Raw genomic sequence first — 14,075 nt, 5'->3', positions numbered from 1 at the left:
GAACTGGGACACTGATAGACCAGGAGTGGTACCTTCTGTATGTCCTACTCTACATATTACAAATATGAAGCAATTTGAAACTAATTAATTAATTGGTTATTTAGTTAATCATGTAAATTTAAAAGTCTCCAGAGGAGGTCCCAGAGAATTAGTCTCCATAAATCTCCATTTCACCATTTCCTCTCTGGCCAGCTGGTAGAGTCTATAATGAAGAATGGGGTTACTGAATATTAAAATATAATTACCTGAAAAGATAAATTATAAAGATATAAAGATAAAATATAATTACCTGAAAAGAAGTGACATGGTTTCTGTGGCAAGAAATTATGCCCAGGGAAGCCATTTTTTGAAGTCTCAAATAAGGAATATAATTTTGATTTTCAAAAATTCTTTGATAGCCTACCACTCCAAAGTCATATTCATGGGCTTTAGGGCTATAGTTTGTCCAGTGATGGGTCTGAAAAGAACCAGGAAAAAAAAGACTAGGAGTAACTGAACTCTTCTCAGGGTACAGTTGTGTATCAGTCATGAGTACTCAGAGTGATCTTATGAATATGTTTTTGTCAATTCCTGGAAGAGGATCTTAAAGTCTCCAAAGTGTGTATGGATTGACATGATTTCTATTAATTAAAACCTAAGCCCAAGAGGGTAGACCACCAATACACCTTTATAAGTCTGTAGAAGATAGGCTAAGTGAAACATAATAATAAAGGTACAGAGTCTAAGTTATGCATAGAGAATGAATGAATTTGTATAATTAGTACCAACCGAGCAAAGGGTCTAGATATCCATGTGGAGCACTTCTTTCTTTCAAAGAAATGCATGCTGTTGTGACCAATTATCTATTCTCTCATCTCTTCCTCTCCTCTCCTTTCTTCCTTTACCTTGCTTTTTGATTCTGTCACACACAGACAAAAAAAGGCATCATGAGTTGATATTTGGAAACCCATGTTCAGCTCTTGACATTATCCTCAGCCAAACAAGATGGTAGGTCGCAGTTTTGTGCTTTTGGAATGAGGGATCAGAACTCAGCTGGTTGTCTTAATTATAAAATCAATTCTGAATGAGACTGATTTTTTGAATCATTCTCATGAAGCAGTCATACATATAAAAACCTCAAAAATGACAGCTATTAATATTATAAATGAACTGTCAGTATGACCAAATTCGAAAGTTCCTATTTTGTATAGGGACTGCTATGTCAAATTTTTTGTGGTTATAGAAGAACATAGTATATTTCACTATGTTTGGAATAGATAAGGACTTTTTTCTGGAAATGATAATGTCTTGATCTATGACAAAGAGAAATGTATGTGATTTATTACAAAGATGTTTAATTTTCATTTCATTATATTCTGTGAACATTTATATCTAGTCTTTAATTAAACATGATTTATTCAAATTGAGGTCTGTTTCCATTTAGATTGCTTGCAGTGTTAATCACAGTGCAAATAGCCTTCACCGCTAAAAGAACTCCTGCATTAAACTAATATATAAATGCTTCCATGTAATTTGCATATGTTATCTGAGTCTACATGTTCCTAGGTGTGTACATATGCAAAAATATTTTATTTTTTGGCTACTATATTAAAGTACATAGCTCCTTTAATGTAACATTTGTATTTTTACACATATTAAACTTAAGGTAGTTTTTTTTTTTTTTAGTTTAAAAGAATCAAAAAATGCACAAGCAGTAAAAGGTCATTCTTTATTCGAAATTGAGCATGGATATAAAGCATTTTCTCTTCAGCAAATGCAATTCCAGTTCATTCAACCTTGTGTTAACCTCTGGATAAAGGTGAAACTTGTTTATTTTAGAATCTGATCTACTTAATTATAATTTCCTTTTTAGATGATGGTAGATCTTGCCTCATGATCAAATGGCTAGAAAGTTCAAAGGTTGATTTGTCTCCATTAGATTCACATTCACCTGTATTAAGCAATATTTATTGTGTAAATACTTGGAAGAAATAAGGAAGCAAAGAACAGTAGTGCCTGCATATCCTTTCAGACCTATAAAATGACTCTGGATAGTTCTCACATCATTGACTATAAAAGCTTCCTTCTATTAATGTTTTAAAGTAGCAAGAGCTGGGTTTGGTTTTCCTCATAATACATGGCTCAGTATTAAAATAAAAAATCACTTAGAACCTCTTATCTGAGAATTGAAGTATATATTTGATACTATTAGTATCGAACCTGTGTGGGTTTCTCTGTTCTGCTTTCCTTCATTCATTTCTTAATTCTATCCCAAATATTGGCTTTACTATGTCTATCTAAAGTATAAAGGTACAGAAGGTACCCTCGCATCTGGCTCCAACTCTTTAGTGCCAAAAAATAAAGGACAGGTCCCTCCACTGGCATTAATGGTCCATCATAAGCTGGTTCCTATCTCCATCCTCTGATTTGGGGTCTCAGAACTCTCCTTCCCACTCTGTGCTCCAGACAGACTGGCTACTTGTGTCCCTGAACAAATCGTCATACCACGAATGTTTCTTTTCAAAGTTGTAATTCATTCCAGTTTCCTGTTTGGAAATACACTACCATCTCCATTCTGTCGCTAATCTTAATTAAAGCTTTTCTTCAAGATCAAATTGTATTTCCCTGGGTGGTCCTCAGACATCAGTACTCAGTTTCTTCCTTGTAAGTATATGAAAGAATAACTTGTTATGTTTAACTTTACAAAATAAGGCAATGCATTCTCTAACATGAACATTTAACTTCTTATTAGCCATTGACATATTCTCATCTAAAAAAAAAGATTGTAGTCGATATGATGCAGAGAAAGACATAGTAGGCATGTTCCCAAGTAACCAGTTATTCCCATTGCCTTACATTCAGCTGACTGTAAAATAAACAGCACAGTGACTTTTGTGCTACTTTCAAAACATAATGAAAATATTTTGCATGTTAATCTAGTGTAAAGCAAGACTAAGTGAAATTTTGATTAAGAATAAAAAGAGCTGGGGCGCTCGGGTGGCTCAGTGGGTTAAAGCCTCTGCTTCGGCTCCAGTCATGATCCCAGGGTCCTGGGATGGAGCCCTGCATTGGGCTCTCTGCTCAGCGGGGAGCCTGCTTTGCCCCCCCACCTGCCTCTCTGCCTACTTGTGATCTCTGTCAAATAAATAAATAAATAAATAAAGCAAGCTAAGTATTTCATTAGATAATGAATAAATGGCTCTCTTCTTTCTTCTTTCCTTCTTTCCTTCCCTCCCTCCCTCCTTCCTTCTGGAGACTTTTAGCTTCAAATATTTGGGAGTTTGTTATATTTTATAGCACACAACTATTTTTAGAGATTATCAGATTCTGATTTTATCCTATTATTTGATGTCATAAAATACTCAAATTAGTTAATTCTTCCTGAACATAGTCATGAATTATCTCTACTTTCAAACTGTGACAGTCAACCAGAAACCAAAAAGGATGCCTTTTTCAAAGAAAGTCATCATCTGCCTAAGGAAATGTAGACCAAACTTTACACCAAACCTAAAATGAGAGGGTGACCAACTCTGATACCAAGAGGAGACACTGTTTCGAAGAAGAAATTTAAAAGAAAGGGCAAAATAGAACTTTTAGCACTGTTTTATTCTTATTTGGTCTTGAAGGGGTAATTTAATGATGATAATGCTTTAAGTAGACTTCAGACTACTGTTTTGATATTTTCTAGTGTAGCAGAAGGCCCATTATACGTTCGAAACTATTTGTTTAGATTGCCTGCACCACTATTTCTAATCTTCTGCTAAAAATTTTATCAGGAAACATATTTTGGTACCAGTGGTCTCCCAGATAGTGTGTGGCATTCATGGAGATGCAAAGAATAGTGCAGGACAGAGGCTGCATTTGTAGGGCTCACAGGTTAACTAGGTAAGAAGGTGAAAGGCACATAAATAGACAATTGCTAGGTAACACTATTCAGGTCTGTAAGGCACTATGGGAATAAGAGCAGAGAGAGCCTTCAATAGAAGTAGATGATAGGAGGAGAAAGAGATGGGGAGCAGTTGCTTATTACCCATCTTCTTTACTGGCTCCCCCACTACCCAGCATGGTGCTGTGCTAAGAGGGAATGATGTCTATCAGTGATGGGTATTTGACTGAATTAGTCATTATTTCTTTTTTCACTTATAATCATATTCATTGTATCTGTTGTCCAAAATTAGCATGGAAATTAGTACAATTTTCTGAATGTTTTATATTTCATATGATTTTGCATGAGGTGTAATAATGGTATATCAACGGTAAGTCCCTTTAGTCATCCCAATTTTAGAAACCCTTGAATGAGATTAGGAAGTGATCATCATTTACATTTATTATACTTTGCTTAATGTAACGAGCTTTAGCTATTAACTCTAATTTGCTTCTCATCGCATTCATCAAAGGCGAACTATTTAGAAACTAAAACATCTCTGTCAGTTAGAATTTTAATGAATTAAGATGAAATGAGACAGTGTTAATTGCCAGTTGTTGCTGCGGGGGAGGTTTCTAGATCTTGTAAGTGATACCAATTCATCTCTCTATCAGGGTTAATTTGCTTGATTTAATTCTAAAGATACACTGAATATTTCCCCCACACTATTCATATTTATTTTCAGGATTGGAGAATGGTTTGCTTCTGTTGGTATTTCATTCGGATTCTTGATTCCATTTGAACTTGATTATTAATCAGTTGTTGATTTTAAGCACTACACGCACTTATGCACTCACAAACACACAAAAGTTATTGCATTACATAGATTTTGTTTTATTTGAAAGGCCTAACACCTTCCAATAATTAATCATTTTTTTCACCAAGAATTCTCATTCTTTCTGTTCTATTTTCCTCAGACATAAATGAATGTGAAGCTGAACCTTGCAAAAATGGTGGCATCTGTACAGACCTTGTTGCTAACTATTCCTGTGAGTGCCCAGGTGAATTCATGGGAAGAAATTGTCAATACAGTAAGTATTCACATATGTATATGTTTTTGTTGTTGTTTACATATCCTCCACTAATTCTGGAATCTGGGTCAAAATCAATATAATTTGCTTCTAGAGTTCATAATTTATTGAAATGACACATTTCATATTTGTTCTTGTTAATGCTGTTGATTTACATATACTCTCCAGGATAGATCTCAGTGCATGCTAAATATAGGAGTGACTACCTTGTGTTCTGAAAGGAGGGCAACATTTCTGTAGAGATCCAAGCGCATCTCTCTTATGAACCCCATTTTGGCTTTTGAGTATGTGTATGACCTAAATTTCCACCAGAGGGGCTCCTCTGCTTCAGACAATAAATTCAAGGCACTCTAACCTGATAGCCTCTATCACCAATAAAAGGAGGATTTGTATTGAGCTGGCATGTACATTAGTAAGAAATTTACACACTACCTTTTTGGAAGCCTAAGAGAGCAGGGTCTTGTGATGATACATCAAACACTAGGACAGTAATTTGTCTGAAGTATTTTCAAAGAAGCAAAAAGCAACACTTCTTCCCCAAAAGAAACAAAAACCAGGAGACAGGATTATAGTCAGTGGGACGAAACCAGAATTGGGCACAAATACATTCTAATGAGGACAATAATGATGTAGCTTAGTAATTGTTGGACACTTATGGAAACTCCATAGCTCTACTGCTTTGACATATATTATACTATTAGAGCATCACATTATGCAAATTCAGAAGGCAGATGCAGAAGCTGAGGCATATAGGCTGTGTGGTTTGCCCAAGCTCTCATAGTTAGTGACAGAAGCAGGACTAGAGTGAATGTAGAATCAGGACTTGTGATTTCCAGTTCAGTCTATTTTCCTCTAAATCAAGATATCTCTTCAGATAGAATTGAATGAGATAAACACAAAAACACACTACACCTCCTCTCTCGCTTACACATGTTCAGGAGCACAGATGTGCTCACACACGCACACACACACACACACACACACACACTCCCTTCTTTTTAGCCAGAGTAACAACTTTACATGTCACTTTCCTTCTCTTCCTTTCCCTTTGGCAAAGTTTATAAATTAAAACAGAGAAAATTACTTAAGGATGGATTTGGATTGAGTATATAAACAAAATGATGATCTGTGAGTGCTCATTACCCTAATGCTGAAAAACTTCATTAAAATAATAAAATCCTGAATATCTAAGAAATATCTTGGATGTGGAGGTGGATTTCTAAGCTTAAAAATAATTGGAGAAGACATTAATTGTGAGTTGACCTAGGAACGTTCAGTCATGGATGAATGGAAGAAAAGGACAGCCTGAGTAAGCAGGTGGTTGATACAACCAAAAAGACTAGTAGCCACCCAGTCAACTAACCTAAAGACCTTCCTATAAAGCATTTAACTGACCATGCAGTACATTAACTTAACTCAGATTCACTTGACCCTTGGCGCTACCAGATACAGCTCTTGCATTCTCCTTTTCTTTGGTTTATGGGACTTGCAGATGGCTGCCTACATAGCATTGAAAGTTGTACTAAAAACACCCCAAGGTATCTGTAAATGAACACTTAATTAAAAAGATGAAGACCAAAAAACTAATGTCAGTGACTATTTGATCTTCTGGCAGCCTAAACAGACATTGGGTGCCAGAATAAAGTACTTTCCAGACAGTATTAGAACTTTGGCAGAGCTTAAATAATGCCTGGCTACAAACATGACCCATAGGAGGCCCAGCCAGAGGAGCGATAGGAAGATGAGACCTTCCCATTATCTTAAAAGGAGAACTGTGTATAGGGGACATGTCATGGGAACCCTGCCTATCAATGAGCGTCACTCTGAGGTGGTCAAGCACTAGCTCTCTGAATGTCCTGAACAGGAAGTGATGTCTAAATTGTAGGCACCCTGGGACAAGAGCCCTAGGTCTTGAAGTTGTGTTGGCCAAGGAGCAACTAGAAAGTCAGTTGCCTACAGGTTGAAATGCTATGTAGGCAGCCATCTGCTGTGAACTAGTTGTTGAAACTGGTGTCTAATGCCTATTCTATCCTTCCATCAGAGATTTTGGTGAGGTCACCACATCTAAAAATACCCTCAAAAAGAAAGAAACTTGATTGATTATGGAACAACAAATTGAAATAGACCTTGAACTTTTAATTGTCACCAGATTATGTCTAGTATCTTGCTATTATGTTTAATAAATTTCTTTGATTTAGTTTTACATTTATATAATCTTTATATTTAAACTCAGATTTCTCTTTGAACATGAAAGCAGTAGTGACTTCCTTAACCCATCATATGTTCTGACATTCTCCCATTCCTCTGTGCATCTCTGGGCCCTAACAAAGAGATCAGAAAGAGTCACTTAGGATACACTGTAAAATATGTTCTAATTGGGGTATTTGTTTTTACTGTATTGACTTGCAGGAGTTTATAATAATTTAAGGATCTTTAATCTCCCTACTATTTCGATTTCTGGGGATACGGTTCTGGTTTTTTGTGTGGCTTCGTAGAATTGTTAGAAATCCAGAGTAAGAAAGAGCATTCTACCAGAGAGATGCTACGGTACTACACCTTGAGAACTTAGAGTACTCACTCACTCCAGGGTACACAGAAACCACCTGCAGGTTATAGGTGATGCCAGCTCTAAGCTAATTAAGGTTAGGATTTTGGAAATTGACAGCTCATAGATTATAATCAATATGCCCAGCTTCCACTCTGAGTAAGATTTATTTCTTCTGAAGTTTCTGTCATGTCCCACAGGGTTACCCGTGGGTCAGCTTAAGTCTACAGTTATGGCAGAGAGGCCCATTTGTTTTGGCAGTTATTTCAGAAGAAAGAGGAGAGGGAGAATGTTGGAGACTTAATGCTGGGTAGGTCAGAGGATACCATATGTCCTTGTGTTCAAATCCAAACTGTTTTCACCCTAATCTTGGGTGTCTGCACTCATATTACTTCCCTCCTTCTACTACTTTCTTATATCTACCAATGGGTTAATTAAGTTCTGGTATATTTTAAAATGAAATCATTCTCAATGCCTTCCCAAATAATAAATAATAAAAGATATTACAGAGGAATAGAATTTACTAAAAACATCTATATAAAAGTAATAAACTATAAACACAAGTAATAAACTAGGAGGTATTTATAATAAAGGTGAAAGGAAAATACTTCTTATCCTCAGTTTATTATGTCTTTTAATTCAATAAAATTAAGCACAACAGAAGAAAAAAACAACAAAAACATGAAAAGAACTTTCCTACAAAGGAAGTAGTTTGAAATCTATCGTATTATAGTTGAGTTGTGTCTTCATCTTTACTCTTTGGTATATTTTCAATTTATAAGACTTATAGTACCTTTGTGATCTGAAAAGTATAATTATATTTTAAACGTCTATTTGGTGAGAGTACTACATATATGAACAAAAGACTGGACTGACCGTGACTCACTCTGCTTTTTCCAAAAGACTGGACTGACCGTGACTCACTCTGCTTTTTCCTCTGACTCCGTATCTCTACCCCCTCTCAGTTCACAAAAGGAAATAGAGATAAATGGAAATAGATGAAATGCTAAAGAGGAGCAGAGGCTAGCTGACAAACTTTAGAAAGAATACGGAAAAGAGAAAGGAGGAAATGGGAACCATCCCAGGAAACACATACATGGACACACACACACACACACACACACACACACCCCTTTCTTTCTCTTTCTCTTTCTCTTTTTCTCTTTCTCTTTCTCTCTTTCCCTTTCTCTGTCTGTCTCTGTCTCTCTCTCTCCAGGAGGGAGGGATTTGTCTTTACTTATGGGCAGAGAATTTTAAGGTAAAGGAGGTGACCAAAAAAAGTTTATCAAGAGACATAAAAAGTTCCCATGAGACAATTCTACTACAGAGAGGTCCTTCTTTCCTTCTACATGTGCTTCTTAACTCTGCTGCCAGAGGGAGCCTGTTAAAGCAAAAGTCAACACACATCACCTAGCAGTTCAGAATCTTCCACGGACTTCTGTTCTCAAACCAAGTGACTCTTACAGTCCCCCTGTTTCCTGAGGCCAGTAGGACCTGCCTGTGCCTCTGCCCTATTCACTCACCTCTGTGACCACCTCTCATGGGACTCTCCCTTTTTTGTGCACTCCTTCAGCCACGCTGGTCTCCTAGCTATTCCTGACACATGCCTGGCACACACCTGGCACATCCTTGCCCTACAGCATTCCCGTTCCCATCTCCCCTTTTCTATAATACTCTATTATGATGTTATGAGCACTCCAGTATGTCCTTTGGGTCTTTGCCTAAAGGCATCCTCCCAGTGAAGCTTTCCTCAGCCTTTCTACCTCCCTACCTCAGCACACCAAAACACCCATCCCCTTCTCTGCTATAGCTTTTCTCCTTAGCATTAATCATTAACATATCATATTTTTATTTTATATATTGTTTATTGACTGTTCCTCCAATGGAGTATATTCTCCACAAGGGAGGTAGGTACTGTTCTGATCACAGTTGCCAGAAGAGAACTAGCAAACAGTGGGTGCTCAAGAGACATTTGCTAAATGAATGAATGCATGAACCTAGCATTCTGGGTTAAGTGTAGAAATGGTATCTGATTTCTCAGTGTCCTCAATTGCCACCAAGTTATTTTTTTTTAAAGATTTTATTTATTTATTTGACAAAGATCACAAGTAGACAGAGAGGCAGGCAGAGAGAGAGAGAGAGAGAGAGAGGGAAACAGGCTCCCTGCTGAGCAGAGAGCCCCAGGAAGGGCTCGATCCCAGGACACTGAGATCATGACCTGAGCTGAAGGCAGCGGCCTAATCCACTGAGCCACCCACGCGCCCCCCATCAAGTTATTTTTTACCTGACTTCCCATTTTTTGAGTAGTATGCCAAAGATGCTTTTGCCAGTGTAATGAAATATAATTTGGTATATTAATTGGTACTCTGTAAATCATACTGCAAGTTGAAATTTTTTTTGACTTTAATAAAATCTTTCATAACTCTGCTTTGCAATAGAGTTATGCAGATAGATTTTAAATAAGAGAAGTAAACAAAGACTCTGTTCCTCCATTTAGGCCACTTCTGCATCCACGCGTCTTGATAATTTATCTTAGATCATTATTTATTTCTTCTCCATTTCAAATATCAGGTAGACACATATGAATGCTGTGATCTAACTACCACTGCAAGACTTGAAAATATAAAAGTGGTAATTTGGGGTATAACTCTTTGAGTGGTGTTGACACACTGATCTTGATGTCTGTTTACATACCATCATAAAGATTTGCTTTTCTCAGATTTTTAACCTTTCTCTTGCCTTTCCCTCATTTTTGCATGCCCTTCAATTTTAAGCAGTTTATTAAGACTACCTTTGCTAATGTGGGTGATGGGCATGAAGGAGGACACGAGATGTGATGAGCACTGGGTGTTATATGCAGCTGGTGAATTGTTGAACTCTACACCTGAAACTAATGATGTACTATATGTTGGCTAATTGAATTAAAAAAAAAAAAAGACTATCTTTGCCAGTGCAATTAAGTGAAATATTTTTTAATATTAGTGAGGTACTACATATTTAAAACCTCAATGTATTTTTAAATTTTCAGTCAAGCAGTTAAAAAAGATGTTTAAGATAGTACTTTAATAAATACCACTTAAAAATCTATGTGAATTCTTTCTCATAATGTATGTCTTTAATTAATATAGCTATTATGCATTTTTTACTTTATAAGGAAGAAATTTATACTTAACCCTATTGATTATAACATGATGTCCAGTTATGTAGTAATAATTGCTATTATCCAGAACAATCATCAATCAAACATGTTCAGTAAATGTAATATTTCAAATGTTAATAACAAAAGTTTTTAATACTGGGCAAAAACCTGCCTATATTTTTTTCAGTAATTATTTACTAATTATATTTGTAGGTAGGCTAAGACAATAATACTTCTGATTTAAATATTTCAGTTTAGATTTCCAAGTATCGTTCACACAGCTTATCACTTACTTTGGCAGATCTCATTTATTTCTAGCTTTATTTTTCATTTATCTATTACGGGGAATTTAACTTTGATTATTTGTAATTTTAATTGAAGTTACATTTGAATGATAGGTGAAAATCATATAGACGTGCTCAGACTATTTATTACAGTATTACAGCAATTCTCCTAATTATAAAGTCCTAATTTATATTTCCTTATTGTTTTTAAATGATATAAGCTCAAGCGTTCAGCCATTTTCATACACAGCTTGAAAGAAAATGATGATATACTGGAATAGAAACCTATTCTCGTAAGAAAAGATATGCTTTGCTGTGTATGTTTAACAGAACGTGATGTTTAAACTAAAGTAAGCGCAATGGAAATTGATAGCACTTTAGTTTACTAATCTAAAAATAACTAGGATTGTTTTCATTGATTGGACTATGTGGCCCACAATACCCATATACATTTCCCTGCACGGTGTTTAAATGTGACATGATTAAATTTCAGAAATGGCACTCAAATTCATTTTCATCACTGATACTATTTCTGGAAATTAAGATAGTTACCAAGGGATCTCTTATAATGCAACATCCCCAAACTATTATGCAAAAAAGTATTAAGACTTGGATGGTTTCAGAGAGTTTTATTAAAAATTAAAACTAAAATCTTCAACTGAGGATTAAGAGATATTTCTTGAGAGTCATAATTATCCAGTTTTTAAAAAACTAAGCTTTATAATCTAGATAATCCTATAGCCTTACCTTAAGAATTCTACCTTTAAAGTGATAAGGACAAGAGATGATGATACATGTAAACATATTTTTTAAAATATAAATTAATGTTTCTATATCTTCATTTTTTGAGCAAAGGTAACTCTTTAAGCCTTTGTTACAAATGAGCTAGTATGTATAAATATACAAACACATACAGCAGACACTTTATAAATGTACAGGTGTATCTTTCCTTTTGATAGCAATGCTGCCAAGTACATTTGTACAAGTACGAGCTTATGCAGTGATAATTGTTAAAACACTGTATAGATTACTAAATTATGTGATATTTACTTTTATACGCTCAACACTTAATTATTGATTTTGTAAATAACTGAACACTCTATCACCAACTGTCATATGATAATGTTGATTTTAATTTAGACTTTTAACTTACTGTGTGCCAAGACTGTCCTAAGTACTTTAAATACTGATTTATTTAACACTCTTAACACTCTTCGTAGCGGGCTCTATTTATCGCTGGCTCCATTTTCCAGAGAAAACTGAGCAGGCTCAGTAAATAATTTGCCTAAGTCAACATGGCAAGTAAACTGCCAGGCCTGGCCTTTCCTCCCAGCACTGCAGCTGCAAGATCCTGCACTTAACTTCTAAGCATAAGTGTGATGGGGCCTGCTCCTTGCAGGATGAAAGGAGCACTGTTTGCTACACTGTACGCTGTAAGAACATTTGTACTTGAGGAGTGGCCTTGGCGAGTGTCAGAAGAGTAAGAGGAAAGAGCACAGGCTTTGCATTCAGATAGAACTGGGGCATAAACTCGATTTTCCTCTTTGTAACTAATGTCTGGATAAATTTGTTGCCCTTTTTGGACTTCAGATTTCTCATCCATCAGTGGAATTAATATAACCATTTGGTTTATATAAATAGGTAGATCTAAATTAATAGCATTTATAAAGTACCTAGTGAAATTGTAGGTCAGTAAATGTTGTAAATAAACAAATAATTGCATAAATAAATAAAAGGACACAAGGATTTTTGAGTTATTTGAAAAGCCAATGCCAGTGATCCCATCTTTTCTTTTGTTAGAATTTTGTGCGATTTTAATTTTTTGTACTCAAACAACTAACCTATCTTTAGTAACTATGTACTTGAGAACAACTTGTGTAGAAGCCAGCTACAATGTCTTGCATAACATGTTTTAGTAGTACAATAATTTAGGAAAACGTTGGCATTACTATAATTTTAATAAAAAAATATTGATCCAACCAAACCATTATAGGAAATAGGGGTTGCTGTGTTTTTAAAAAATGACATCATCACATACATCAGAACCACAAACACCTAATTTCATTTTTTTTTAATTTTTGATGTAGTGTTCAGTGATTCATTAGTCGTGTATAACACCCAGTTATACACCCAGTGCTCATCACATCACATGCCCTCCCTAATGTCCATCACCCACTTACCCCATCCTTCCACCACTGCCCCTCCAGCAACCCTCAGTTTGTTTCCCAGTTTATCTATGTTTTCATGTTTGTAATTATGGTAAGCTAACACTGCTGTTTGATCAAGTATTTTAGTGAATTGTAAAAAGAAACTAATGGTGGGGTAACAAATTGCAGTATTTTTTTACTTTTTTTTTTTTAATATTTTATTTATTTATTCGACAGAGAGAGAGATCACAAGTAGACAGAGAGGCAGGCAGAGAGAGAGGAGGAAGCAGGCTCCCCGGTGAGCAGAGAGCCCCACGCGGGGCTCGATCCCAGGAACCTGGGATCATGACCTGAGCTGAAGGCAGAGGCTTAACCCACTGAGCCACCCAGGCACCTCCCAGTATTTTTTTACTTTAAATAGATGATCAAAGATTATAGTTTTATGCCATATAACACTAAATTTCTACTCTGTTATGTCCAGGCATGACGTAGATCCAAAAGAAAATATAAACAAATTCTGATACAAAGTAAAGAATATTAAAAATAAGAGGTATCTATCAGGAAGTAAAAATGAGAATTAATACACATACAAATTTAGTAAGAAAATTACAGAGTTTATTATTATAATATAGTAAATGTATTCATTCAATCATGTGATCAAGTAAACTAGCCACAAATATTTATTGATTTTTTTTTCTTAGCATAAGTGTGTACAGGTTTTGAGAACATATATGAATGAATTCATTCATTCACCAAATCACATCCAACAGTAGCCACCCAGCAGAGCTGCGGCAAAATGGTAATTAAAATAAATTCAGTTCCTACTCTCATGGAGTATATATATAGATTAGTGAGAGAGAAAAACAAGAATTATATACCTAATTATAAAGCATGATGAGTGCTATGAATGCAAAGAAAAGGGAGCCATTACAGGGTGTCTGTTCTGTTTTGGGGTTTAAGGAAATGACATTTGAGCTGATATCAGAAGAATCTATAGCAGGTACCAAATGGAGGGTGATGGAGAG

The 14,075-nt window shown here is 35.6% G+C and overlaps 1 protein-coding gene across 2 annotated transcripts in view; it reads left to right on the top strand.

Annotated features, from left to right (window-relative positions):
* Nucleotides 1-14,075, top strand: part of EDIL3 (EGF like repeats and discoidin domains 3) — a 425,477-nt gene that overhangs the window by 237,588 nt on the left and 173,814 nt on the right. For both annotated transcript variants that reach the window (XM_047731177.1, XM_047731176.1), the window contains one exon: nt 4,822-4,935. In XM_047731177.1, coding sequence (XP_047587133.1) covers nt 4,822-4,935 — 114 coding nt within the window. The remainder of the gene's footprint in view (nt 1-4,821; nt 4,936-14,075) is intronic.

The sequence above is a fragment of the Lutra lutra genome, chromosome 5, assembly GCF_902655055.1.
Source record: "Lutra lutra chromosome 5, mLutLut1.2, whole genome shotgun sequence".
Lineage (NCBI taxonomy): Eukaryota > Metazoa > Chordata > Mammalia > Carnivora > Mustelidae > Lutra > Lutra lutra.
The sequence above is the reverse complement of the archived record's forward strand: the minus strand, read 5'-3'. Positions and strand labels throughout refer to the sequence as shown.